Genomic DNA, 25,471 nt, shown 5'->3' on the forward strand with positions numbered 1-25,471 from the left:
TGGTGGAGGCCAAGACCGTCAGTAGTTTCAAAGCGTTATATGACAAAGAGTGCTGGGAAGATGGGACACCACGAGCGTAGCTCTCATCCTGTAACTACACTTAGGTAATTACGGTTCCAGTTTTGTTTCTCAAATAATCTATATATATGTATTGCACGTTCTAAGGTTAAGTGGTGCTGTGGCTATGATCTGCATAGCTAGTGTAATTACCCAAGTGTAGTTTCCAGATGAGAGCTATGCTCGTGGTGTCCCATCTTCCCAGCACACATTCATATAAAGCTTTGAAACTACTGACGGTTTTGGCCTTATACATTCTCGCCTAACTTGTTTCAACTGTCTACGATTCTGTTTGTGAAAGTAAATTTTCTTATATTTCTTCGGCAACTTTGTTTAGTTTAAATCAATGACCTCTTGTTCTTGCAGTTTCAGGTCTCAAGAATTCTTCCCTATCAATTTTATTGATTCATGTGACTATTTTGTACATAGTGATCATATTGTTCCCCCCCTCTACCTCTCTTCGTAGCTCTTGTCCTTCAGTTCCTGGAGCCATTTAGCTGCGTGTCTTTGCATCTTTTTCAGTTTGTTGATGTGCTTCTTAACCTCCAAGCTGCTAAGGACTATTTGGCCTTTGACACCCAGAGGTGCATAAAACAAAAATTCATATAAACCTGTTAACACTTTGGCGTACCCCGCCCGCCACCCCTCAACTGTGCGATTTGGGTCCCAGGGTGTCAGGGGAGCGAGTGTAAATTCTGAAAAGTGTATACTCTCTTCAACTTTGTCACCTTAATTCTCGTCCTATGAGATTAAATTTTGTATCATTGTGTTCGCAATAGAATTCTCTACAGCACTAAATGCATATAAACTCCAAAAGCCCGGCTAATTACCCGCAGCAAACAGAGAAAGTTCGAACGAGTTACCCAGGAGCGCGCAAACGCGATAAAATGTTTTCACTATTTTCACTCTGGTCACCTCAATTTTCGTCCTAGGTCTTTCATTTTGGTCTCAATGGGTTCGCAATAGAATTCTCTAGAGGAGCATTAGCATATAAAATAAAAAACCTGGTCACGCACCAACCCCCAACGAGTTGAAGACGGGCCACGCGTTAGCCGCAAGTGAGCGCTCAGACGCCTTCCAGCTACACTCCCAATTCCCACCCTTTTCAAGCCTTTCTTTCGCAATTTTCTTCCTGGAAGGGCCTTGTTCATGATCACTATCCATCGTGGAGTAAGCGTAGATAGTTTCTAAAGCTGCAGTAAGAAATATAGCCACGGAAAACAGCCGAAATGTTCACACGTTTGAGATGCGAGGGGAGGCGACATTGATCACAACAGTGGAGCGAAAACAATGGGCCCACGGCGTGTGCCAAGCCGCCTGAGGGCCACGAGGCTCAACAAAGAAAATGGGAAGACATCGGCGCGCATTTTAAAACCAGTCCCCAAAAAATCGGATAAAAACCTGATTTTTGGCGATTACTTAAAGTGGATGACGCAATGCTGCGTCATCCCCGGCATTACCGACAGTAAACGGATGACGCAATGCTGCGTCATGCCTGGGCGAAAGTGTTAATTTGTGTTCCCTGATCACAGGAAAAATATTTAAAAAAATCCTAAGTAGCATATTTTGGCAGCAATAGGGTGGGGAAAGTCTGGCAAAAAAGACGCAGACTCAGCAAGTGTCGGAGGCGGTCTGCTCCACCCTAGCTGTCAGGTGGGAGTTGCCACAAAGATATAACTACCTCCTTATTTCAATGTGTCTGATTTTTTCTTTGTTTTCTGGGGGGGGAACCCCCCAGAAAACAAAGCTTCCCGGAGCTTTGCAGGCTGATATGCTCATGTCAGACTTTGGCATCAGTCATGTGTATGGAGTTGTGTGGGCCTACCTGGACCCCCTCAGAAGATGCATGAGGAGCAATGGCCTATAGAAATCCCCGTGTGGTTGGAAGCATTCTATGACTTCCATCGACCTGGTCAGGCACTCAGAAAGGTAAGCGTCCCAAAACCCCTATTCTGGTGAAAATTGCAATTAAAAGCCGAACAAGTGGATAGAACTCGCCAAACAGAAACGGGCAAAAAAATATGACGTCACACATCCCTGCGCTGCTGTCTGTGCAGCCCCCTCCTCTCTAGTAGGGGGAAGGGGAAGCCCCAGACCCCCGCGCCGGCAATTCACCTCTCAGTTGTGAGGCTGATGCTATAGGCAACGGTCGTGTGCTCTGGCTCCAGTGGTTTATGCACTGTACCTTGTGTGTGGTGACCGTCTTCTAGGTGGTGCATGAGCCGGGAGTGATTCTTCAATACTCGGGCTGCATACGCCTAGGGTTTCCTTCCCTAGGTGCTCTGTAAGTACTGCCCTTGGGGCTTAGGGCAACATTCCACAAGTTCCTATGGTTTTGCCTCGGCCAGGCCGTTTACTGCTTGGTTTTCGGCGGCCCTTTGTGTGCTTGGTTGTTCTGTCTCCCTTGTTCACCTTAGGGTAGGGGCAGTTTGCACTGGTGGGGCGCAGGGTACTGTGCAGCTTGTTTTCACCAATCATAGCGGCCGGCTCTGTTCTGCCTGGGTACACTGCCCTCTTGTGGGGTTTTCTTTCTTTTTGTTTGCCTACCTGATGGGAAGGGGGTCTGCCTTGGTTCTTGGCCCCCCCCCCCTCGTGCACTCTTCTGTTTTCGGTGGTTCCCCCTGCTGATCCCCGTGAGTGTACATGTCCCGGGGGTTCAGTTCTTAGAAGGTTGTTTGGTAGACTTGGGTGCCAGTTAGCAGTACTCTGCCTGGGCTTTCCGGGGCATAAGTTTCATCTCGGGACCCTGGGAATTCCCATGGGGGCATGTGGGTCCGATGGATGTGACCCCCTGAGTCCCCCCTCGCTTTGTGCGAGGTCTGGGGTTGCTCTGTCCTCTTGTCTCAGGGTGACTCATTGTTTTTGCCTCCATCTGCTGCCTGTGGGGTCGGTGGCACCTTCGACCCGGAGTCCTGCAAGTTTCGTTGCTTATTTGTGACTCGGTTACCCAATCTTATGCTGACTATGCGGGTGCAGGCAGCATGGGCATTGCACATTGGGTTCAGGTGGTTGCAACGCATTTGGTTGTTTGCTCCCTGGAAGCCCTGAGGCTGCCCCGTTTTGGTTGTTGTGATGGGGCTTGGGGGGTGTTGGTGGCTTTGGTTTTGTTCCGTCCTTGCCTCCTTGTATTTCCCTGTTGTGTTTTCGTCTGGTCCCCCCCCCCTCCCCTCCCCATTTCCTCCCTGCATCCGGATTCTTTCGGTCTGTGGGTTCGGGGTTGGGGCGGGGATTTGCTGGTCTTGAGACTCGGGTGGTCTCCGGGGTTTGTCACCTCCAGGGTAGCGACGGAGGCATTCGAGCCTGTTCCTCCAGCCTGGTTGTATGAGTCTGCCAGTGGGCTCCCTTCCTTTGTAATTTTCCAGCTGCCCCAGCTTTCTCTTGTGAGGCTGGGGCTTTGGGGGGAACGGCTCAGCCTTGCAGCCTGTCGTGGAGGTTCCCAGGGTAGGGGAGAGGCTGACTTAAGGGGAAACCTCGGGCCCCGTTGGACCCTGCCAGGGTTCTCTACCCTCAGTGCGGTGCTTGCGGTTATGGGGAGTGGAGTTTTGCCTTCCCCCCTCTGCGTACGAGTTGTTCGGCGTCGGCCTCTCCCTGGGTTCGGATCGTTGTCCCATTGGGTCTGTTTGGGTCCATCCTATCGGTGGGTACTTTTCTCCGTTTCTACCCCCTTTTTGTCTGGGGCGGGACTTCTCCTTCATGTTGGGGTCATGTTCCCCTATTATCGAGGTTCTGCATGACTTTTGGGCTCTGATGCGACTGTGCCTTTATGAGCCTTCATGATTTTGTTTGCTTCTGTAAGATCTCGGGGGTTCGGGAAGGTCTTCGATTCTTAACGCATTATAGGAACATCTGTCGTCTTCCGGTGAGGCTTACCTCCAGTCCTTTTTGGACTCGTTGGTCCTCTTCCGTGCTTCTTTGTTTTCGATACTGTCTCGTTCTTTTGTCATGATATCTTCTCTCCCGTGCTTTGTCAAGGCACTGCTAATATTTTTTGCAATACTCTTTGTTGGTGCCCTCCCCGCTGTGCGGGGTTGTGCGGTTCGGACCTCATGCGTCCTGCACATGCGCCGTGGGAGTTTTTGTTTTGGACGATTTAATTACCCAAGTGTAGTTACAGGATGAGAGCTACGCTCGTGGTGTCCCGTCTACCCAGCACTCTGTCATATAACGCTTTGAAACTACTGACGGTTTTGGCCTCCACCACCTTCTCACTTAAATTGTTCCAACTGTCTACCACTCTGTTTACAAAAGTGAATTTTCTTATAATTCTTTGACATCTTATTCTTGAAGTTCCACGTCTCAGGAAATCTTCCCTGTCAATTTTATCAATTCCTGTTACTATTTTGTATGTAGTGATCATATCACCCCTTTCCCTTCGGTCTTCTAGTTTTGGCATATTTAATGCCTCTAACCTCTCCTTGTAGCTCTTGCCTTTCAGTTCTGGGAGCCACTTAATAGCATGTCTTTGCACCTTTTCCAGTTTGTTGATGTGCTTCATAAGATATGGGCACCACACAACCACTGCACATTCTAGCTTTGGCTTAACAAAAGTCGTGAACAATTGCTTTACTATTTCGCCATCCATGTATTTAAAAGCAATTCTGAAGTTAGAAAGTGTAGCATAGGCTCCTCGCACAATGTTCTTCATGTGGTCCTCAGGTGATAGTTTTTTTTTATCTAGAACCACCCCTAGATCTCTTTCTTTATCAGAATTCTTTAAAGATTTCTCACATAATTTATAAGTTGTGTGGGGTCTGGGTTCTCCTATTCCACATTCCATAACATGGCATTTATTCACATTTGATTCCATATGCCAAGTGGTGCTCCATATACTTATTTTGTCCAGGTCTTCTTGAAGGGCATGACAATCATCGAAGTTTCTTATTCTTCCTGTTATCTTAGCATCATCAGCAAACATGTTCATATAATTCTGTATACCAACTGGTAGATCATTTATGTAGACAATAAACATCACTGGTGCAAGAACTGAGCCCTGTGGTACTCCACTTGTGACATTCTCCAGTCCGATACATTGCCTCTGATTACTGCCCTCATTTTTCTATCAGTCAGAAAATTTTTCATCCATGTTAAAAGCTTACCTATCACCCCTCCAATATTTTCCAGTTTCCAGAACAACCTCTTATGTGGAACTCTGTCGAAAGCCTTTTTTAGGTCCAGATAGATGCAGTCAACCCAACCGTCTCTTTCCTGTAATATCTCTGTTGCTCGATCATAGAAACTGAGTAAATTCGATACACAGGATCTTCCAGATCGAAAACCATACTGTCTGATATTATATCATTTCTCTCCAAGTGTTCTACCCATTTAGTTTTGATTAGTTTTTCCAATACTTTGACTATTACACTTGTCAATGATACAGGTCTATAATTCGGGGGGTATTCCCTGCTGCAACTTGTGTAGATTGGAACTATGTTAGCCTGTTTCCACACATCTGCTATGATTCCTGTACACAGGGATGCCTGAAAGATCAGGTGAAGTGGAATGCTGAGCTCAGATGCACTTTCTCTCAGAACCCATGGGTGAAAGTCCATCTGGGCCAACTGCTTTGTTCTTATTGAGTACACAAGTGCTGGTGTTCCTGCGTCCTTTTTCTCTCGGGTGCTTCGCCTCTCTCTCTCCTCTCGTCTCTCCAGTCCGTGCCCCATAGATGATGGGGATGTTCTGGATATCCGCTATGGGGAGGACGCTGGGTTTTCCCTGCATATGGGTGTGGGGGCGCCTCATTCGCCTCCACCCTACTCCTCTCCTGCAGGTGCGGCTCTGGCCTTCTTCCTCTGGCGGTGCTCCCGGAATCCTGTCGGCTACGTTGTGTCATTACACGTTTGTGCCTACGTTCTGCAGGTGAGTTTATGCGGTCTGGCGTCTCTTTCGGCCAGGCGCTGATTCGTGGATACGAATCTTAGAACATAATAACATAGGTGACTGCAGAAGGCCCATTGACCCATATGAGGCATCTCCTATTTATACCCATCCGGTCCCAGTCTTATCCATGTTCATCACATGCTTGAGTAAATCAAGGGGCCCCACCTTCACCATAGTACGAGGTATAATGGTGAAGGTAAATATTGTGGGGTAAGTGTTATACTGGGTCAGGATGTTATGAGATGACATTTTGCTCTGGCTTTGATACTGGGGATCCGTGTGGGGGTTTGGTTGTGGTGTTTTGTTTGGCCCTGGCGTGCTTCTTCATGGGGCCTTCCTTGTTCGTTTGTGTTGTTTGTTACACGGTGGGTCACGGCCCCGTTTTTCGTGGTCTTATCTGGGTCACCCTTTCCTTGCCCGTCTTGCAGTGCCTGGCTTAGCCCTTCCATATATGTTGGATTCTCTGTGCTCACCTAGTTGTCCTTACCTAACTGTTCTTGTGGGGGTTGAGCTCTGCCTCTTTGGTCCCGCCTCTCGGCTGTCATTCGCCTGACGTAGACATGGCCTCTGTTGTTGGCCTGTCCTTTTTCGTTGCCGTTGCTGCCTGTCTTCCTCGTTCCTCATCTTCCTTCTACGCTCGTGTCCCTCGCTGCTGGTGCTGGGGCTGTTTTTCTAGTCCGTATGGCTTGTTCTCCTGTATCCATTTCAGTTCGATTGACCTGCGGGGTAACATGTGAGGGGGTAGTTGGATTGTTTTGCATGTCGGTTACTCATCAGGGCTTGCCGTCTGCGAGAAGCCCTGTACAAGTTAGTGTATGCTTGTTTGTGTTGTGCTAACTAAGTGTCAGGGGGATGTAATTGTTTGGATGTTACCTCGCCCCTCTCTTTACACATTGTGTGGTTTAGTATGTGCTTCTTGAGACCTACTGCTGCCTTGCAGTTACCTTGCAGTGTTGCTCCGCTTCTTCCTATGCTCAATCGGGGCTGGTTTGGTTCTGTGTCGAGTATCTCGCCCTCTGATGGTGGTCAGGTGGCTTCGTTGATGGTGTCCCACCTGCGTGCTTCGTCATGGCGGTGGTGTAGGGTTTTCTTTGGTGGTCCTTTCTTTTTCTTTGTCCCTTCCTCGGTTTGTTATGTTTTCTTGGCGTGGTCTGGTCCTTCTCTTGTGGAGGTTTAGGGCCGTCATCTTGCCACGTACTGTCGCCTGGACTCGTGCGGCGCTGGCTTAGCCGCTCCGGGTTACTTTGATTTTGGAAGTTGCCTCGGCACCGCATCGCGAGTCGTCTCTGGCGTGGTTCACCTCCAGCCTGCTCTTGCGCCACTTGAGCCGTCCTGGTTCTTGGATTGTGTGCTCTTTTCTCTTCTCCTTGGTTTGTGGTGGCCCCTTTGGTTCCGTGTTTTTTTTTTTTTTTGAGGCTCTTTTTCTTGTTGGCATTGGATTCTGGGGGTCGGTTGGAGTGCTTCATGCTCTCCTCCAGCACCTGGGTTTCGGCTTTTTTGGTTCTCCTGATAGGTTTGGTTCTCCTAATTAGGTTTGTTCACTCACGGCCGTCTCCTTTTCTGGTGAAGACTGGCACAGCCGCTCTTTGGAGGGGTCCTTGGGTTGTTTGATGCTTTTTCAATTTGGTGTCAATGTGTTTGCAATAGAATTCTCTAAAAGACTAAATGCATATAAAGCCCAAAAGCCCAGCGAGAAAGTGAGAAAGTAAGAGCGTATTGTCCAGAACTGCACAAGAGCAATAAAATGTGTTCACTCTCTTCACTTTGGACATCTCAATTCTAATCCTAGGTCTTTCATTTTGGTAACATTGTGTTCGCAATAGAATTCCCTACAGGAGTATATGCAAATATAAAGTCCAAAAGCCAGGCGTACCACCCACAGCAAACAGAGAAAGTGACGGAGCATAATCCCAGTGAGCGCTAATAAAATGGGTATACTGTTTTCAACTTTGTTACCTCAATTCTGGTCCTAGGTCTTTCATTTTGGTTTCAATGTATTTGCAATGAAATTCCCTACAGGAGTATATGCATATAATATCCAAAACCGCGGCATGCCCCTCCCAAAGCCGCCGCCGCCAACACAATGCTGCGTTATCGAAAATGTGTGTACAAAAAAAACAAAGCAATGCCGAGTCATTATCGAGCGAAAGTGTTAATAACAGTAATAACATAGGCAATGTGACAAAATGACATTGTGACGTATTGCCGATGTGAGAATAAATGCCTGCATTTTTAACCCTCAAACCGCGCATATCATATATAAATGAAATCGGTGACAAAACCGAAACCGCGCACATCATTTATATATGATTTCGTGTCTAGCGCTATAATTTAAACTCCCCGCCTGGGATAGGGGCAGCTATAGTACAGCCACGACCGATAGTTGCCAGATGCCACCTAGAAAAAAAATCCAGGCCAACATTCTTGGGTGTTACAGCGTCAGTATTGAGCAAGCCACCAAGGCTGGCGCACGCAGCACGAGCTCACAGCACCGCTGTTCAGCTTGTGACCACAGCATCGCCTACAAATACCATAATATATATGATACTGCTATTATTTAGCAGTGATAGTATTACTGAAGCCCCCTGACTGTGATAAAACTGACCAGGATTCTGATAATAGCAGGATTGTGGTGATATTTAGCGCTGTGCTCCATGGAGGGAGGAGTAAGGCTGTGCGAGGGAGGGTTGTGGCGTCGTCTTCTGACTGTGTGTGGCCACCATTTATTGACTGCACTCACCATACCAGCTTAGTGGTTCGATATGGTGAACACAAATGTAGATACTTATATATAACGTGTGTATAGCGTGTGATAACAGCGAGAGGAGTAGGTTGGGAGCCGCCATTTTGGTGAGGGAAGAGCGTCGTCTGCACGTCTTGGCATGGTGTTTACTGATGGCCACTATGGTCTTTGGGCACCATACCAGCTTATTTGTTCAGGTATGGTGAATAAAACAGGTAGATACTTATATATAATATGTGTATATAGCGTAATAACACCACAAACAATATTGTTGAAGGACAAATATTAGTGCGTCTGGCCTTGAGGGCGGCCGCCGATCAGCTAACTGTGTGAGTAGCTACGTCTTTGTGGCCTTTACTCACCATACAAGCTTAGATGTACAGTTATGGTGAACAAAACATGTAAATACGTATATATAACGTCTGTGTATAGTGAATAAATACAGAAAGAGTATTGTAGGAGGTGAATGAGGGTGAGTGAGGTGGTGTTGAGGGAGGGAGTGGCAGTGAGTGGATCGCTGGTGTGTGGCGGTCACTCCTCGTTGCTTTTCGACTCACAAGACCAACTTAGTAGTTCGTTAAGGTGAACAAAACATGCAGATACTTATATATAACCTGTGTATATAGTGTAACAGCAAAACTATTTGTTTATTGTTTTATGAACATAATAATTGAATCACTAATATGCACACCATAATTTTGAGTACAGCGATGGTTCACACATTTTATAATATAAATATACCACAATTCACTGTATGGAATAATATTACTGCAAAAAAACTAAGAAAAAATCAGACACATTGAAATAATTAGGTAATAATATATTTGTGGCAACTGCCGTCTGACAGCTCGGGCGGAGTAGACCTCATCTGGCGAAGGCTCTGCCAACGCCCCTTTTTTGCCACACTTCCCTACCCTATTGCGGCTAAAATATGCCACCTACGATTTTTTTGTTATTTTTTCCGTGATCAGGGAACAAAAACGAACACTTCTATAAGACGAAAGAATTTTTTGGAATTTTTTTTTTTTGTAGCGCCTGTGGGTGTGAATTCCATTTGGGCCCCTAGCGGTTTGAGGGTTAATCCAATTTACAAATTTATAAATAAATTTACAAATCCTAGCAAACTAACATAATTTATTAACCTCTTATTTCAGATATTTTGCACCAGATGTCGATTAATGGGGGTGCATCAGCAGCATGACATTATTGATTTTGCAACTCTTGTAAGTAACACAATCGTTTTAAAATCTCTGGTAACATTAGGTTGACTTTCTCCATTTTTAATACCTTTTAGAAATAAAATGTTTTTATTGTTTATTCTTCACAAATGAAGTATGTCGGTTACAAATACTGGTAAGTAAAAAGCCAGAGTTGAATGTAATGAAATGTCTCTGGAGGTCCCAGTTGTTTCCTGAAGTATCTTGCTGAGATTGCTCCTATCTACTAAGTTGCCAGATGCAAGAGTACTGGTTGGCCTACCAAAGACCAGAGGCAGAACTTTGCCTCCTCAGAGGCACAGGAAGAGTGTGACATTTAGCCACACAACTGTGAAAGCATCCACAAAGTCTGTGAAACAAACAAACAACTGCAAGGTTCACAAACTGAAGCCTTGAAAACCGCCAAACAACTCTACAGCAATGTAAATGAAAGTCAAATCACACGAAACTAGCTTGATCCCATTAGTACCAAATGCCACCACTGGGGAAGCCCTGAGACCTGGCCCTCCCCAACTTTTTCAAGCCAGTTCTGGAGCAGATGAACCACACATCCACCAAGCAATGCACCTTGAATGGAGGCCAAGTGTCAGGGAACCACTGGGGGCTTCACCAGAAAGAGGCATTTCATTACATTCAATGCTAGTTCTCTGAAAAGCCCCTTGGTGGCTCCCTGAAGCAAACTATTCCAATTACTATTTAATTACACGTAAGTGTAATTTAATTTTAATTTTTTTTTAAATTACACTTATTACACGTAAGTGTCTTCGGACACTACGGATGTTCTAATATTTATTTATTTTTTTATTTATTTATTTATGCATATACAAAAAGGTACATTGGGAATGTGAGGATACATAATATGGTAATTACAATCTTGTAAAGCCACTAGTACGCGCAGCGTTTCGGGCAGGTCCTTAATCAAAGAAAATTTTAAATAGGTAAATACTTGCAAAATTTATAAAAAAAAAAATGATAAGTTACATGGCAAGAAAAAAAAAAGATGAGAGAAAATTGTAGGTACAGTATATTAAAGCACACAGGTAGCTAAGATTGATTGCAATGACAGCTTGAATGGTAGTTGACAAAAATTGGTAGGCACAATACAGCAGAAACAATATAAGATTGATTGCAATGACAGCAATGAACACAATGATAAGGTTGTTTGGGTTAAATACATAAAAATTAGGAGATTGGGTAACACTAGGTACAGAGCAAATTTAAAGCTCAGTGTAGGAAACTAAGATGAAATTAGGTTTTTTTGGTTTTGCTTTTAAATAAGGCAAAAGTTTTACAGTTTTTCAATTCACTAGGGAGTGAGTTCCATAGACTAGGTCCCTTAATTTACAGTGTGTGTTTACACAGATTAACACTTTCTCGCTCTCGGCGCTAAAAAAAAAACAATACCCCAGATGCTTTCGGCACTTCGCGCGCCTACGCGGTAAGACCGAAAAAGTGTACACTCTTTTGACTGTCCTGACAATAATTGAAGGCGCACGTATTTAAATTTGGTATCACTGTGTTCGCAATGAATTTGTCTATAAGAGCATACCTATAAAATGCCGCCCAAGCATAAGGAGTATCAACACCAAATAAAAAACTATGCAGATCACTCGCCGAGAGCGCCAAACGGCAACAAAATGTTTCCACTCTCTTAATGGTTGCGAAGCCTACAGTTGTCCTTCATCGCTAATTTTGGTATCATTGGAATCGCAATAAAATTCTCTACGCGGACTTATGCATATGAATGTTTAATATAGGTAATTGCCCACCCGCAAGAGTGTGTGAAGTGGAGAGTAGTTAGCCGCGAGCGCACTGGCGAAAACACGGGGGAAATCATGCTTGGAAAGTTTATACATTTATACGTTTCCTGACCCTACTTTTCTATGTACGTATTTCTTTTTTATACCAATGTGTTCGCAATAAAATTTTCTATAAGATGAAATGTATAACATTTGTACAAAGCATGTGTAAGAGAAGCGCTAAATATAGAACCACGTCACTCAGTATGCGTTCGCGGCAGAAACGAACGCATTGTTTTCGTTCGTTTGATGTTTGTCATGTTTATACTTGTTGAAACATTTTATAATTTGTATGACAGTGATTGCAGTAAAATTCCCTACACAGACATATACATAACACATACAAATATTTCCCACGTGTTGGATATATCAACGGCTAAAGGGAACCCACTGCCACACGCCCGCCACACCCAGAGCCACACCCGCCACACCCCCAAACACACTTTGTGTTTTTTTTTTTTTTTTACTCATAGAAGTTTGTGATATAATATTCATTCTGGTACCAAAAAATTCGCAAATAAATTCTCTACAAAACGTATATAATCTGAGAGTATCCCCATCCATTTCGGTTAAAAAATGGAATTTATAGAAATATTTTTTCGATGGACGAGAAAAGTAGGCTGTTATGCGGAATCGTAAGAAAAAACAGTGACGAGTTATCTCTAATCTAAAGCGCGAAAGTGTTAAGTTTGACCCTGGGGATATCAGAGATATTTATTTCTGGTGTGGGGATAATGGGTCCTATTACATCTGTCCAGGGAGAGTTTCAGAGCATGGTTTGCATTTAAGAACAGTGTTTTGTAAATGTGGTTGACACAAGAGAATGTGTGGAGGGTGTTAATATTTAGCAAGTTTAGGGATTTAACCCTTAAAGTGCGCATCACGTCATATGGCGTGTTGGACGTTGTTCCAGTCAACTGCGCATCACGTCATATGATGTGTTGGAGTACTACGCAAGATTTAAACGGCCCGCGGATACACGGGGTTCACCACACCTTCATCAGGGCTCTTGTAAACAGACGCCATTTTTTTTTAAATTGTGGGCCAAACTCCCGGGTGTTATTGGCCTCAGTATTGAGTGAGCTACCAAGCCTGACGCACGCAGCATGAGCTAACAGCACTGCTGTTAAGCTTGTGACCACAGCATCGCCTAAAAATGCCAAAATATACTTGTTCATGCTATTATGTAGCAATGATGATATTACAGAAGACCCCTGACTGATAAAACTGACCAGGGTTCTGATAATAGCAGGATTGTGGTGATATTTAGCGCTGTGCGCCATGGAGAGAGGAGTAATGCTGTGGGAGGGAGGATGGTGGCGATGTCTTCTGTGTGTGGCCTCACAAATCCAGCTCCGAACATCATCCTGCTTGGGGACTTCAACCTACGGCACCTGAAATGGAAGCACCTGGCTAATACAGTAATATCAGAAAGAATAATACAGTAATAATACAGAAATAATACAGAAAATAATACAGTAATATCAGCAGTCTCCGTGGTGTAGTGGTAAGACACTCGCCTGGCGTTCCGCGAGCGCTATGTCATGGGTTCGTATCCTGGCCGGGGAGGATTTACTGGGCGCAATTCCTTAACTGTAGCCTCTGTTTAACGCAACAGTAAAATGTGTACTTGGATGAAAAAAAGATTCTTCGCGGCAGGGGATCGTATTCCAGGGACCATAGGATTAAGGACTTGCCCGAAACGCTACGCGTACTAGTGGCTGTACAAGAATGTAACAACTCTTGTATATATCACAAAAAAACAAAAAAAAAAATACCAGGAAGTAGCCTAAATGAACAGGCACGTGCAAATGACCTGCTATGGATGTGCGACAGGTTGCCTTAAACCAGCAAATAGTAGAACCAACTAGGAAGGAGAACACGCTGGACCTCATTTTCACTAATAATGATGAATTGATCAGGAACATAATGATTACAAATACCTGTTACTCAGATCACAACTTAATTGAAGTTCTGACAACCATGGGGAGTAGACCTTCAAAACTAGTCCAGATTCCCGGTGGAGGAGATTTCAGTAAATTCAACTTCAATAATAAACAGATAAACTGGGAGCAAATAAACCAGGACTTCACAGAAATAAACTGGGAAGAACAGCTAGAAAATGCAACCCTAAACCAGTGCCTGGAAAAAATAAGCTCAGTAGCACTAGAAATATGTTCAAACCACATACCTCTAAGAAAAAAGAGGAAGAGATGCAGATTGGAACGGGAACGTCGTTCCCTATATAGGCGAAGAAAACGAATCGCGGAACAACTTGAGAGCCCACCCTATCTCAAGAACGGCGAAGAAGGTTAGGTAGAGAAATAGAAACAATTGAACGGAAGCTACAAGAATCATACAAAACCCAGGAGAGGCAAAGAGAGCAAAAGGCCATCAGTGAAATAGAGAGAAATCCGAAATATTTTTTCTCCTATGCAAAATCAAGATCAAAAACCACATCTAGTATCGGGCCCCTGCGAAAGGGAGATGGAACTTTCACCGATGACAAGAAAGAAATGAGCGAGCTACTGAGGAAGCAGTACGACTCTGTTTTCAGCGAGCCATTAATCACACTAAAGATTGATAACCCAAATGAATTTTTCATGGATATGATACCAACATCAAATCATATATCAGACATCACCCTATCCCCTCTGGATTTTGAAGAAGCCATAAACAGTATGCCTATGCACTCTGCACCAGGCCCGGATTCTTGGAACTCCATATTCATAAAGAACTGTAAAAAAACCACTATCGCAGGCCCTCCACATTCTGTGGAGACAAAGCCTAGATATTGGCGTTATTCCTGATATACTAAAAACAGCAGAGATAGCACCACTTCATAAAGGAGGAAATAAGGCAGAGGCAAAAAATTACAGACCGATAGCACTAACATCGCACATCATAAAAATTGAGAGAGTGCTAAGAAGTAAGATCACAAAATACATGGAATCACAGCATCTCCATAACCCCGGACAACATGGTTTCAGAACAGGGCGCTCTTGCCTGTCGCAGTTGCTGGACCACTATGATATGGCATTAGATGCTATGGAAGACAAACAAAACGCTGATGTAATTTACACAGATTTCGCAAAAGCTTTTGATATATGTGACCATGGTGTTATTGCACATAAAATGCATTCAAAAGGAATTACCGGAAAAATAGGCAGATGGATCTACAATTTTCTGACCAACAGAACCCAATGTGTAATAGTCAACAAAATAAAATCCAGCCCATCAACCGTGAAGAGCTCAGTCCCCCAGGGTACTGTGCTTGCTCCAGTACTTTTTCTCATCCTCATATTGGACATAGACAAGAACACAACCTATAGCACTGTATCATCCTTTGCAGATGACACTAGGATCTTCATGAGAGTAGGCAACATAGAGGACACGGCGAACCTCCAGTCAGATGTAGATCAGGTCTTTCTATGGGCTACAGAAAATAATATGGTGTTTAACGAAGATAAGTTCCAGCTCATGCGCTATGGAAAAAATGAAAATATAAAAACGGAAACCACGTACAAAACTCAGGCAAATCATAACATAGAACGAAAAGGCAATGTAAAGGATCTGGGTGTACTCATGTCGGAAGACCTTACCTTTAAAGAACACAATAAAGTAGCCGTCACAACTGCAAGAAAAATGACAGGTTGGATAACAAGAACTTTTCACACTAGAGATGCTATACCGATGCTGATACTTTTCAAAACGCTTGTGCTCTCTAGAGTGAAGTACTGCTGCACAATGACAGCACCTTTCAAAGCTGGAGAAATTGCTGACCTGGAGAGCATGCAGAGATCCTTTACTGCTAGAATCCACTCAGTAAAACATCTAAATTACTGGGACCGACTAAAGAGCCTAAAACTGTACTCCCTTGAGCGCAGGCGGGAGAGGTACATAATAATTTACACGTGGAAAATATTAGAGGGGCTGGTCCCAAACCTGCACACAGAAATAACATCACATAAGACCAGAAGACATGGCAGGATGTGCAGAATACCCCCGTTAAAAAACAGAGATGCAACAGGTACTCTGAGAGAGAACTCTATCAACATCAGAGGCCCGAGACTGTTCAACACGCTTCCACTACACATAAGGGGCATAACTGGCCGACCCCTCACAGTGTTCAAGAGAGAACTGGATAAGCACCTCCAAAGGATACCTGATCAACCAGGCTGTGACTCATACGTCAGGCTGCGAGCAGCCGCGTCCAACAGCCTGGTTGATCTGTCTGGCAACCAGGAGGCCTGGTCGATAACCGGGCCGCGGGGACACTAAGCCCCGGAAGCACCTCAAGGTAACCTCAAGGTCAAGGTAGGCCACCTTTTATTGACTGCACTCAGCATACCAGCTTTTTTGGTTCGCTATGGTGAACACAAATGTAGATACTTATATATAGCGTGTGTATAGAGTGTATAAACAGCAAGAGAAGGTTTGGAGCCGCAATTTTGGTGAGGGAGGTGGCGTCGTCTGCACGACGCCACCGTGCAGACGACGGTGTTGTTTACTGGTTACCACGATGGTCTTTGGGCACCATACCAGTTTATTTGTACAAGTATAGTGAATAAAACAGGTAGATATTTATATATAATGTGTGTATATAGCATAATAACACCACACTATTGTTGGAGGAGAAATATTAGTGCGTCTGGCCTTGAGGGCGGCAGCCATCAGCTGACTGTGTGAGGTCCTACGTCTTTGTGCCTTTACTCACCATACAAGCTTAGATGTACAGTTATGATGAACAAAACATGTAGATACTTATATATAACGTCTGTATATAGTGAATTATAGCAAAAACAGTATTGTGGGAGGAGAATGTGGGTTGGTCAGATGACTGGAGGGAGGGCATGAGTGGCTGGCTGGTACACGGCGGTCACTCCTCGTTACTTTTTGACTCATAATAGCTACTTAGTGGTTCGTTATAGTGAACAAAACATGCAGATACTTATATATAACCTGTGCTTATAGTGTAATAACCGTCAAAGTATTTGTTCACTGATGAACATAATTGAATCAACAATATGCACACCATATTTTTGAGTACAGCAATGATTCACTCATTTCATTATATAAATATATCAAACTACACACTATTGAATAATATTACAGCAAAAAAACTATGAAAAATCAATCAGAGACATTGAAATAATTAGGTAATTATCTCTTTGTGGCAACTCCGGCCTGACAGCTGGCGAGCAACAGACCGCCTGGGACGCATGCTGAGTCAGCGCCTATAATTTGCCAGACTTCCCTGCCCTATAGCGGGCAATATATGCCACTTACGATTTTTTTTATTATTTTTCCCGTGATCAGTGAACACAAATTAACAGGTTAGGAAGAAATTTTTTTTTTTTTTTTTTTTTTTTTTTTTTTTTTTTTTTTTTTTTTTTTTTTTTTTTTTTTTTTTTTTTTTTTTCAAAATAACATGCGCCTGTGGGGATGACAGGATATTAAACCCCGAGCATGTTAAGGGTTAAACAAGGGAGCAGAGTTAGTTATTATTCTGATAGCAGATTTTTGCTGCGTTATGATGGGCTTAAGGTGGTTTGCAGTGGTAGACCCCCATGCACAGATACCATAATTAAGATAGGGGTAGATTAATGCATAATATAGTGAGAGGAGAGCAGAGTTAGGAACATAATATCTGACTTTGGGGAGTATACCAACTGTCTTAGAGGCTTTCTTAGTTATGTGTTGAATGTGGGTGCTGAAGTTGAGTCTCTTGTCGAGTAATAGGCCAAGAAACTTGCCATAATTTTTATTACTGATGTTAATGTTGTCTATCTGTAGCTATATTACTGCCATAATATAGTGTACGTGTTCATTATACATAGGATTGGCACGTAAAAACAAATAGAATGTATTTGGAACTTCGCAAAAAATGAACAAAAATATATTTGCGACGGCGCGTGCATCCTGCCCTGGGCACCCTACTGGTCCCGGGAGCGTACGCCATGGGCGAACGAGAAATGATGACGTCACGCGCCAACTTACAGACCCCATAACAGCCAAAGTAAGTACAATTTCGACTTTCAGTTACTATACACATACTTAGGGAAGGGTTTTTGACACTTAAAAAAAAAAATAATCCAGAGAATTTATTTCCTGCGCACTGGGGGATGCCATATATGGAAGCCGTGCAGTTGAGGGGTTAAACTAGTACAGAGTGCATTGGCATGCTATCTATGGTTACTTCAAAGTTGAGTGAGGTTAGGGTAACATCTGATATGTGGTTCGATGTTGGTGTCACATTCATAAAGATTTCATTTGGGTCATTGATCTTCAAGGTGTTCATGGGTTCACTAAAAACAAACTCATACTGTTGCGTCAGTATTTCCCTAATTTCTTTGTTGTCATCTGTGAAAGTTCTATCACCATTGCATAAAGGTCCAGTGCAAGAGAAAAAGTATTTTGGATTATTCTCTATATCACCTATGACATTTTGCTCTCTGCCTCTCCTGGTTTTACGAGTCTAACAGTTTTAGCTCGATCATTTCCTTTTCTCTACATAACCTTCTTTGTCATTCTTGGGATAATGCAGTGTTCAGAGATGTTCTGTGATTTTTCTTTGCCTGTAGATGGATCTCTATAATGTGTTCGGTAGTTCGCTCCTATGAGTCCAGCCTACTGTGTACAGAGCCTCGTCCAGGGTGGTGCAAGGGTCATTAACCCTTAAAGTGCGCATCACGTCATATGACGTGGTAGACGTTGTTCCAGTCAACTGCGCATCACGTCATGTGACGTGTTGGAGTACTACGCAAGATTCAAACGGCCCACGGATACACGGGGTTTACCACACCTTCATCAGAGCTCTTGTAAACAGACGCCATTTTAAAAAAAAATCGTGGGCCAAACTCCCGGGTGTTAGGGGCCTCAGTATTGAGTGAGCAACCAAGCCTGATGCACGCAGCATGAGCTAACAGCACTGCTGTTCAGCTTGTGACCACAGCATCGTTTAAAAATGCCATAATATACTTGTTCATGCTATTATGTAGCGATGATATTATTACAGAAGACCCCTGACTGTGATAAAACTGACCAGGGTTCTGATAATAGCAAGATTGTGGTGATATTTAGCGCTGTGCTCCATGGAGGGAGGAGTAATGCTGTGGGAGGGGAGGGTGGTGGCGTTGTCTTCTGACTGTGTGTGGCCACCTTTTATTGACTGCACTCACCACACCAGCTTAGTGGTTTGCTATGGTGAACACAAATGTAGATACTTATATATAACGTGTGTATGGAGGGTATATACAGCAAGAGGAGAAGGTTGGGAGCCGCCATTTTGGTGAGGCGGTGGCGTCGTCTGCACGACGCCACTGTGCAGACGACGGTGTTCTTTACTAGTTATCACGATGGTCTTTGGTCACCATACCAGTTTACTTGTACAAGTATGGTGAATAAAACAGGTAGATATTTATATGTAATGTGTGTATATAGCGTAATAACACTACAAACAGTATTGTTGGCGTAGAAATATTAGTGCGTCTGTCCTTGAGGGCGGCAGCCATCAGCTGACTGTGAAGTCCTACGTCTTTGTGCCTTTACTCGCCATACAAGCTTAGATGTACAGTTATGGTGAACAAAACATGTAAATACTTATATATAACGTCTATATATAAAAGCAAAAACAGTATGGTGGGTGGAGAATGTGGGCGAGTCAGATGACTTGAGGGAGGGCGTGAGTGGCTGGCTGGTACACGGCGGTCACTCCTCGTTACTTTTTGACTCATAATAGCAACTTAGTAGTTCGTTATGGTGAACAAAACATGCAGATACTTATATATAACCTGTGTATATAGTGTAATAACCGACAAAATATTTGTTCACTGATTAATGAACATAATTGAATCAACAATATGCACACAATATTTTTGAGTACAGCGATGATTCACTCATTTTATTATATAAATATATCAAACTACACACTATTGAATAATATTAGAGCAAAAAAACTATGAAAAATCAGAGACATTGAAATAATTAGGTAATTATCTCTTTGTGGCAACTCCGGCCTGACAGCTGGCGATCAACAGACCGCCTGGGACGAACGCTCAGTCAGCTCCTATTTTTTTTTTGCCACACTTCCCCGCCCTATAGTGGGCATTATATGCCACTTACGATTTTTTTATTATTTTTCCCGTGATCAGTGAACACAAATTAACAAGTTAGGAAGATAAAATATTTTTTTTTTTTTTTTTTTTTAAATTACATGCGCCTGTGGGGAAGAAAGGATATTATACCCCTAGCATGTTAAGGGTTAATGCCTCTGAAGTCAAGGGGATCTGGGGATTGTTGTTTCAGAGGTGCACCAGGGTTCACATGCTTGTATATATGATGAGCCGCTGATATCATTTGCAGCAGTGTTTATCCTAAGGTTAACATTTAGCATCAATTCATCAGGTGTGTTCCCAGTGCCTGGGTGTCTTGATTTGTCCTCATCTTCTGGCTCTGGAAAGCCCGTGGATCTTTGGTGTGGTGTGCTTTGGATTGGCCCGCAGAGCCCACACTCACTAGTGTGTTTGAGGGATGTCCATCATTGCTATGTGGCATTGGTCATTCATTCAACCAACACCATGCTGCCTGTTTGGTGAATGATATCCACCACCCTGAGGCCTGCTATTTTTGTTTTCTCTAGCTAAGTTTCTATTATATTGGAGGCGTCTCCTACCTCTGAGGTGGATCGGAGAGCAATCTCTTTACTGGTACAGTTTTCTCATGTTTGCTATTTACAGATTGGTGATCAAGTGTTCAGGGATTCAATGTGTTGATAGTAATAATCAGCAGTCTCCGTGGTGTAGTGGTAAGACGCTCGCCTGACGTTACGCAAGTGCTTTGTCCTGGGTTCATATCCTGGCCGGGGAGGATTTACTGGGTGCAAATCCTTAACAGTAGCCTCTGTTTAACTTAACAATAAAATGGGTACTTGGTTGTAAAAACGATATTCTGGCAGGAGCCCCTACGGCTTCCCGGAGCTTACCAGCCTGATATGCTAATGTCAGACTTTGGCATCAGTCATGTGTACGGAGTTCTTATGGGCCTACCGGGGACCACGAACCAGAACCTGGCCCCCCTCAGAGAGGCAAGGGGAGCTATGGCCTATAGAAACCCCCGTGTGGTTGGAAGCATTCTATGTCTGCCATCGACCGAGTTAGGCACCCAGAAAGGTAGGCGTCCCAAAACAAACCCCTATTCTGATGAAAATTGCAACCAAAAGCCGAACGAGTGGATAGAGCTCCCCCAAACAAAAACGAGCAAACTGGTATGACGTCATTCGTCGTCACGCCATTGTCTGTGCAGCACCGTCCCTCCCCGGGAGGGGGAAGGGGAGCCCCAGACCTACCGCGCCGGCGATCCACACCCCAGTTCTAAGGCTGCTTCGGCTTCTTGCCATCCTATGTCGGACTAGCTAGTTCGGTGGGACCCGTGGTGGGACCCCCGTGGTGGGCCCACCACGGGACTCACCACGGGGGTCCCGTGGTGGGCCTTCCCGGGAGGGTCGTGCCAAGGCTCGGGGTTCCTCTCGTCGTGGTAGGCCACTGGTGTCAGGTCCGGGTCTGGCGCCTCCTTCGGACCCGCCTTCATCTGGTCGGCGCGGTGTTCGCTCTGTGCGAGGTTCTGGGTCTCGTAAGGGGCGCCGGCCCTTTTGCAGTACGCCCCATTGGCAGGCCAATTGGGGGAAGGCTTGCGCTGTTCGCTCACGCCTGGTCCCACGATTTGTGGGCGTTTCATGTCGTTTCGCACGGCCTCCGGTGGCGTAGGGTGGCCCCTCCCCCTTTGGGGGGTTCAGGGCTGGGGGGGCAGGCTTCTTCCCCTGCGCTCTATCAGGTCATCTTGGAGTGGGTTTGCTTGGGCGTGGTCAAAACGACGACGTCCCTCAGGTGGGTTTCCCGCCTGTTTCCAATCCCGAAACAGGACTGCGCGGACCTGCGGTTCATTCTGGACTTGTCCCGTCTGAACCCCTGGGTTCATTGCCCCTCCTTTCGGATGACCACACTGTCCCAGGTTTGCCTCCTGTTGGAGCCGGGTGCTTGGATGGTGTCCCTGGACCTCTGGAACGCTTGTTGGCACGTCCCGATTCATCCGGGGTTCAGGGACTAGCTCGGTTTTGTTGTGGGGCTTCATGCTTTCATTGTCTTCCGTTTGGTCTGAACCTGGTACCTCGCGTTTTCACGCGCCTCACGCGGGTCGTGGCGACCTGTGTGCGTCTGTTAATTGTTCGGGTGTTGGCCTACCTCGATGACTGGCTGGTTTGGGCTCCCAGTCAGTTCGCTTGTCTGATAGCCAGGGATCTGGTTCTTTCTCAGCTCGCCAGGTTCGGGTTCTTGGTGAACTGGAGGAAGTCCCATTTGGTTCCCTCCCAGGTTCGGACCTGGCTGGACCTTGTGTGGGACTCTCGAACCCCTTCCTTGTCTCTTCCTCCGGAGTCTCTTCTGTGGCTGCGGTCCCACTTGTGCCTGTTTCTGGGGGGCTCCCGGGTCTCCCGGCGGTTGCTCGAGGGTCTGTGCGGGAGCCTGAACTTCGCAATGCTGGTCTACCCGCCGGGTCGGGTTTGGCTTAGTCGGCTGTTCTGGTTCCTTCGGGGACGTCCCTTCTGCCTCTATCGCGATCACTGGATTCGGACCCGGGGGGCTTTGCGCCGGGTGCTGCATCACCGGCTTCCTCTTCGGGTTTTTCAGGGTTCAGTGCCGTGGCGCCTACCCGAGCCCTTCCTCGATGTGTTCACGGACGCGTCATTTCTCGGCTGGGGCTTTGTGACCAGTGCTCACCAGGCCTGCCAGGGTCGGTGGGGTTCGTCCTTCCGTCGAGCCCACAGCACTGTGCGGGAATTCGCGGTGGTGTGGTTTGCTCTTCGGAGGATTCGAGTCACCCGAGGGTCGTCGATCCGCCTCCATTCGGACTGTTCCCCAGTGATTCATTGTCTGAATCAAGGGGGGGGGGGGTTCAATGCGGCCCTCGACTCTTTGGCGCTGGTCGTTTCAAGTGACTTGTCTGCTGAGTTTTCGGGGTTTGGCTCTCCTGGCAGTTCACGTGCGGTGTGTGTCCGTCTTGGCCAACGGCCTGTCTCGTTTCGTTCCCCTCTCCACGGAATGGACGGTCGACGCCGCCTCCTTCCATTGGCTTTGCCAGACGTTCGGCCGCCCCGTGGTGGACCTCTTCGCGTCGGCATGGTTGCAGCACCTTTCCCTGTATGTGGCGCCCTTTCCCGACTGCGAAGCCGTCGGAATCGACGCCTTTCGGCAGGACTGGTCAAGGTGGGGGTTCCTGTACCTCTTTCCACCGGTTCAGCTGTTGCTCCAGGTCCTGACTCGCTTACCAGACTTACCAGGGGAGAGTTGTCCTCTTGGCCCCATGGTGGCTGGCCCAGCCGTGGTTTTAGGCGCTGCTTGCTCGGTGTCCGATCCCGGAGGTTTTTCCGCGGCTCCGCCTCTTCCAGCAGACCGGCCCAGTATGTCACGTGGCTGGTTTGATCTTCTAGAGTCTTCACATATGGTATTTTTGACTTGAGTTTATCATCATCTCTATGGTGATCAGGTGGCTTCCTTATTAGTGTCCCACCTGCGGGCTTCGTCTCGGTGGCAGTATGAAGTTTCCTGGTGGTCCTTCCGGTTCTTCTTACATCTTCGTCGTTATACTTCCCTTTCGGTTAGGGTGGTGGTGTTCTTTCTCTATTGGTTGTTCCAGGACCGTCATCTTATGCCTAACACTGTCATCTCATATCTCGTGCGGCGCTGGCGGAGCCGCTTCAGCTTGCTTTCGGTATTGATGTCACGTCTGCGCCGTTTCGCAAGCTGTCGCGGGCGTTGTTTCACCTCCGGCCTGCACATGAGCCGTCTGAGCTGTCCTGGTCTTTGGACAGAGTGCTCTCTTTTCTCTCTTCTCATTTTATTGTGGCCCACCTCGTGCTGGATTGTTTTTCGAAGGCTCTTTTCCTGTTGGCATTGGCCTCTGGGGGGTCGGGTGGATGAGCTTCATGCTCTCCTCCTGCAGAGAGGTTGATGCTTGGTTGGTTCAGCCAGGGTTGCATCACGATTTGTGTCCGGTTGCGGCTCTCCGCTGTTATTTGCACACCATGGCTTCTGTGTCCGTGGATGCGCTGTGGTTCGATCCAATTTCCCTTCTTCATTGTTCGAGGGTGCGGGTCTCCCATGTCGTCCGCAAGGTTATCAAGGCTAGCCAGCCTGCGGTCTATCCCCGTGCCCATGACGTCCGAAAGTTCGCGGCTCTTGCTGCCGTCTTTGGCAATATGTCCTGGGCTGACATTCGGGCACGGGGATTTTGGCGGTCGAACAGGGTCCTGGCTGCTCGTTACCTTGTAAACATTCCTGGGCCCGGTCGGGCTTGTGTCACTTTAGGTCGGCGGATGCAGCTAGTTGTCTCAACTTCGGGTTGAGGAGTGAGCAGCAACCGCCTCCCAGGTAAGTCCCTATTCTTTCTCTCTGTGGGTAGTTAGCTCCGGGGAGCCGTAGGGGGCTTCCCCCAGAAAACTAGCATTGAATGTAATGAAACGCCATTTTTTAGGTGAGTACCAGAGGCTCCCCGGCATCCATCCCTCCCTCCAGTTGGTGTTTTTTTGCGCATGTTTTGACATCCAGCCTTAGAACGGGTGTGGATTGCCAGCGCAGTAGGTCTGGGGCTCCCTCTTTCCCCTCCCGGGAAGGGGGGAGGGGCTGCGCAGACAGCGGCGCGACGATGAATGATGTCATACTAGTTTGCTCGTTTTTGTTTGGGGAGTTCTATCCACTCGTTCGGCTTTTGGTTGCAATTTTCACCAGAATAGGTGTTTGTTTAGGGACACCTACCTTTCTGCGTGCCTAACCCGGTCGATGGCAAACATAGAATGCTTCCAACCACATTCTATAGGCCATTGTTCTATAGGCTATGGGGTTTCTATAGGCCATTGCTCACCTTGCCTCTCTGAGGGGGGCCAGGTTCTGGCTCGTGGTCCCCGGTAGGCCCATGAGAACTCCGTACACATGACTGATGCCAAAGTCTGACATTAGCATATCAGCCTGGTAAGCTCTGGGGAGCCATAGGGGCTCCCTCCAAAATATGGCGTTTCATTACATTCAACGCTGGTTTTTTGTGGGGTCATACTCCAGGGAACATAGGATTAACCCTTAAACTGCACAACACATCATATGACATGTTGAGTACCATACCCAAAATTGTGCATCAAGTCATATGACGTGATGGAGTACCGCGCAAGATTTGAATAGCCAGCGGGGTAGGGGGGGCCCCCCATACGCTGCTCAGGGGCTATAGTAAACAGCCTCCATTTTGTAAAAAAAATCCCGCTCTCACTACCAACGCATGGGAGGCGTCAGTTACGCAGTGGTCACCATGAGGAACGCACGGAGAATGTGCATCTGAGCTTGGCATTCCACTTCACCTGATCTTTCAGGCATCCCTGTGTACAGGAATCGTAGCAGACGTGTGGAAACAGGCTAATGTAGTTCCAATCTACAAAAATGGCAGCAGGGAAGACCCCCTCAATTATAAACCTGTATCATTGACAAGTGTAATAGTGAAAACACTGGAAAAAATAATAAAAACTAAATGGGAAGAACACCTGGAGAGAAATGATACAATATCAGACACAGTATGGTTTTCGATCTGGAAGATCCTGTGTATCGAATTTACTCAGTTACTATTATCGAGCCACAGAAATTTTACAGGAAAGAGATGGTTGGGTTGACTGCATCTATCTGGACCTAAAAAAGGCTTTCGACACAGTTCCACACAAGAGGTTGTTCTGGAAAATGGAAAAT

General features: G+C 46.0%; 1 protein-coding gene across 1 annotated transcript in view; it reads left to right on the top strand.

Moving 5' to 3' along the window:
• Positions 1–25,471, top strand: part of LOC123755724 (RING finger protein 17) — a 928,112-nt gene that overhangs the window by 64,501 nt on the left and 838,140 nt on the right. Inside the window, exon 7 of the mRNA XM_045738465.2 lies at positions 9,835–9,903. Coding sequence (XP_045594421.2) covers positions 9,835–9,903 — 69 coding nt within the window. The remainder of the gene's footprint in view (positions 1–9,834; positions 9,904–25,471) is intronic.

The sequence above is a fragment of the Procambarus clarkii genome, chromosome 43 (genome assembly GCF_040958095.1).
Source record: "Procambarus clarkii isolate CNS0578487 chromosome 43, FALCON_Pclarkii_2.0, whole genome shotgun sequence".
NCBI lineage: Eukaryota > Metazoa > Arthropoda > Malacostraca > Decapoda > Cambaridae > Procambarus > Procambarus clarkii.